The sequence below is a fragment of the Chionomys nivalis genome, chromosome X, assembly GCF_950005125.1.
Source record: "Chionomys nivalis chromosome X, mChiNiv1.1, whole genome shotgun sequence".
In the NCBI taxonomy this organism is placed as follows: domain Eukaryota; kingdom Metazoa; phylum Chordata; class Mammalia; order Rodentia; family Cricetidae; genus Chionomys; species Chionomys nivalis.
Window position 1 is genome coordinate 65,261,723 of NC_080112.1, and position 2,571 is coordinate 65,264,293.

Here is a 2,571-nt window from a genome sequence, read left to right on the forward strand (position 1 = left end):
TTCTGTCATAGTTCCTGTTGAGGTCCTCAGGAAACACAAGAACATCATATTTCCATAGGTGCAATTTTGTGTAACCAGAGAGGAGTTGGATGAGCGCAATAAAGATTGCAATCAGCATGGAACATTGAGTGGAAGACACTGTAAGCAGAGAGAAAACAGAAAACTTTATTGGTAATCTTAGAGTATTTGTATCAGGAACTTATCCAAATAGGAGTCATATGTTTGTGTCCTGAGCATGTATGCTTGTGGTTTAGAATATGATATGTGTCAAGATAGTAAAATTTTTACCCTATGATCTCACTTGAACATTGCAAATACTTTTACTGAAAGCATACAGCTATTAAAAATCCCATCAGCTCCCAGTAGCCCTTGTACTTCCTCTTCCTGTAAGCGGCCAGAGGTGACCCGTGAAGATGGTTCGCTACTCTCTTGACCCAGAAAACCCTACAAAATCATGCAAATCGAGAGGATCAAACCTTCGGGTTCACTTTAAGAACACCCGTGAAACGGCCCAGGCCATCAAGGGTATGCATATCCGAAAAGCCACCAAGTATCTGAAAGATGTCACTTTGAAGAAGCAGTGTGTGCCATTTCGACGGTACAATGGTGGAGTCGGTAGGTGCGCCCAGGCCAAACAGTGGGGCTGGACACAGGGTCGGTGGCCAAAAAAGAGTGCGGAATTTTTGCTGCACATGCTGAAAAATGCAGAGAGCAATGCTGAACTGAAGGGTTTAGATGTGGACTCTCTGGTCATTGAGCACATCCAGGTGAACAAAGCACCTAAGATGCGCCGACGAACTTACAGAGCTCATGGCCGGATTAACCCATACATGAGCTCCCCCTGCCACATCGAGATGATCCTCACTGAAAAGGAACAGATTGTTCCAAAGCGAGAAGAGGAGGTTGCACAGAAGAAAAAGATATCCCAGAAGAAACTGAAGAAACAAAAACTTATGGCACGGGAATAAATTCAGCATGAAATAAATGCAGATAAAAGTAAAAAAAAAATTCCATCAATTAAACAGCATCAGATACACAAGAATCTTAATATAAAACATAAAAACAAGGCAATATGACCCCTGTGAAAAATATCCATTTCAAAGTAATGGATTCCAGTCGGAATTAATTCAATGATATTCCCCATACTTTAATATAGTAATTATAAGAATATTGAATGAAGTGAAAGGGGTTGCAAATAAAGTTCAAAGTAAATCCAAAGAGCATACAAATGAATAGCTGAATGAGATTTCACGATAAGATATGCAATTAGAACCCAGTAAAGAGAGAAATACTGGAAAACTTGAAATCTAGAAATGAAAAGTTCAGAAGTTAAACAAAAAGCATTTCAGTAAAAAGAATTACCAATAGAACTGATCATCAAGTGAAAGAAAGAATAACAGGGATGAGATACAAAGTAGATGAATCAGAACTTTGGGACATGGAAAAAGAGAAAGTAATGATAAAATATGAACACAACAGTCAAGATCTACAAGTGATCATAAAAATTTACAGGCAAATATCAGGAATATTTATCACAAGCTATTGTGTGCCATGATGCAATTAAAACTTATAGCAATTGATAATTCAGATGTCAACCCACCAGAGAAATTATTCTCAGATGGAGAAACCCTGTCTAGAAAGACTTATGGAACCACTGACTCTGAAAACCAGTTGCCTCTATCTGTAATTCTTCTCATATGCCACTTCATTTCTTCTCTAAGAATAACTTTGGAAGTTTTCCCACTGCTTGTGTGTCTTGTTAAAATATTCCATCTACTGGGCACACATATATCTTTGGGTAGTCAGGAAGATGACTTTTCTCTACAGTCTGTTTTCCCCATTACAGTGAGAAGCTTAGAACACTGTTCTCTTTACTTCTCTCTCCTTACTGACAAGAGTAATTTGGCCAGATATGTGTCCTTCTGGACAGATCACAAATGGAACTTTCTCAGATTTTACTTATGATATTGTAGGATCTACAGAAGATTTATTTTGAACTAGGACGATATTAAAGGTGTCTGTCTTGTTGTAGCACAGTCTTACAAGAGATCAAAGCATCTATGTTGACCTAAGCTTCCTTCATCAGCACCTCCTTGCTCTGACTCAATATAGCAATTAACACTTTTACCAGTTTTCGATAAAAGATTTTAGATTCACTGGACTGTTTCTGTTTAGGTTTGGCGAGCCAGGTGATAAGAAAAGGCTTCACACTTAAGAAATGTAAATAGTACACATATTCTTTGCTTTTTTCTTAGATCTCTCAGTGGTTTAGTTTTCTTTCTTTGTAACCTGTTGTGGCCCCTTTTCGAGATGGCCAGATTCTCCTCACAGCTCCAGCTGCAGGTGACTGCAGACTAGCTGACAAGTTTTGCTACATATCTTCAAAGAATGCCTGTATTCCTGAGACATGACCTTGTAACTTTTTAAATTACTAACAAGTTGCTAATAAATGGAGGTATATATGGTTGAGATTTTATAATAACAAAAAAATAAAAATGTAGAATGTAGAGGAATAAGAATGAAGAAAATAATAAAGAATGTTAGAATTGTGAAACAAAATTAATGCTAAGA

At 37.5% G+C, this 2,571-nt stretch overlaps 1 protein-coding gene across 1 annotated transcript; it reads left to right on the top strand.

Annotated features, from left to right (window-relative positions):
- Nucleotides 1–374: 374 nt before the first annotated feature.
- Nucleotides 375–995, top strand: LOC130867738 (60S ribosomal protein L17-like). Its single transcript, XM_057759887.1, has one exon. The coding sequence runs from the start codon at nt 414–416 to the stop codon at nt 966–968; it is 555 nt and encodes a 184-aa protein (XP_057615870.1). The 5' UTR covers nt 375–413; the 3' UTR covers nt 969–995.
- Nucleotides 996–2,571: the final 1,576 nt, after the last annotated feature.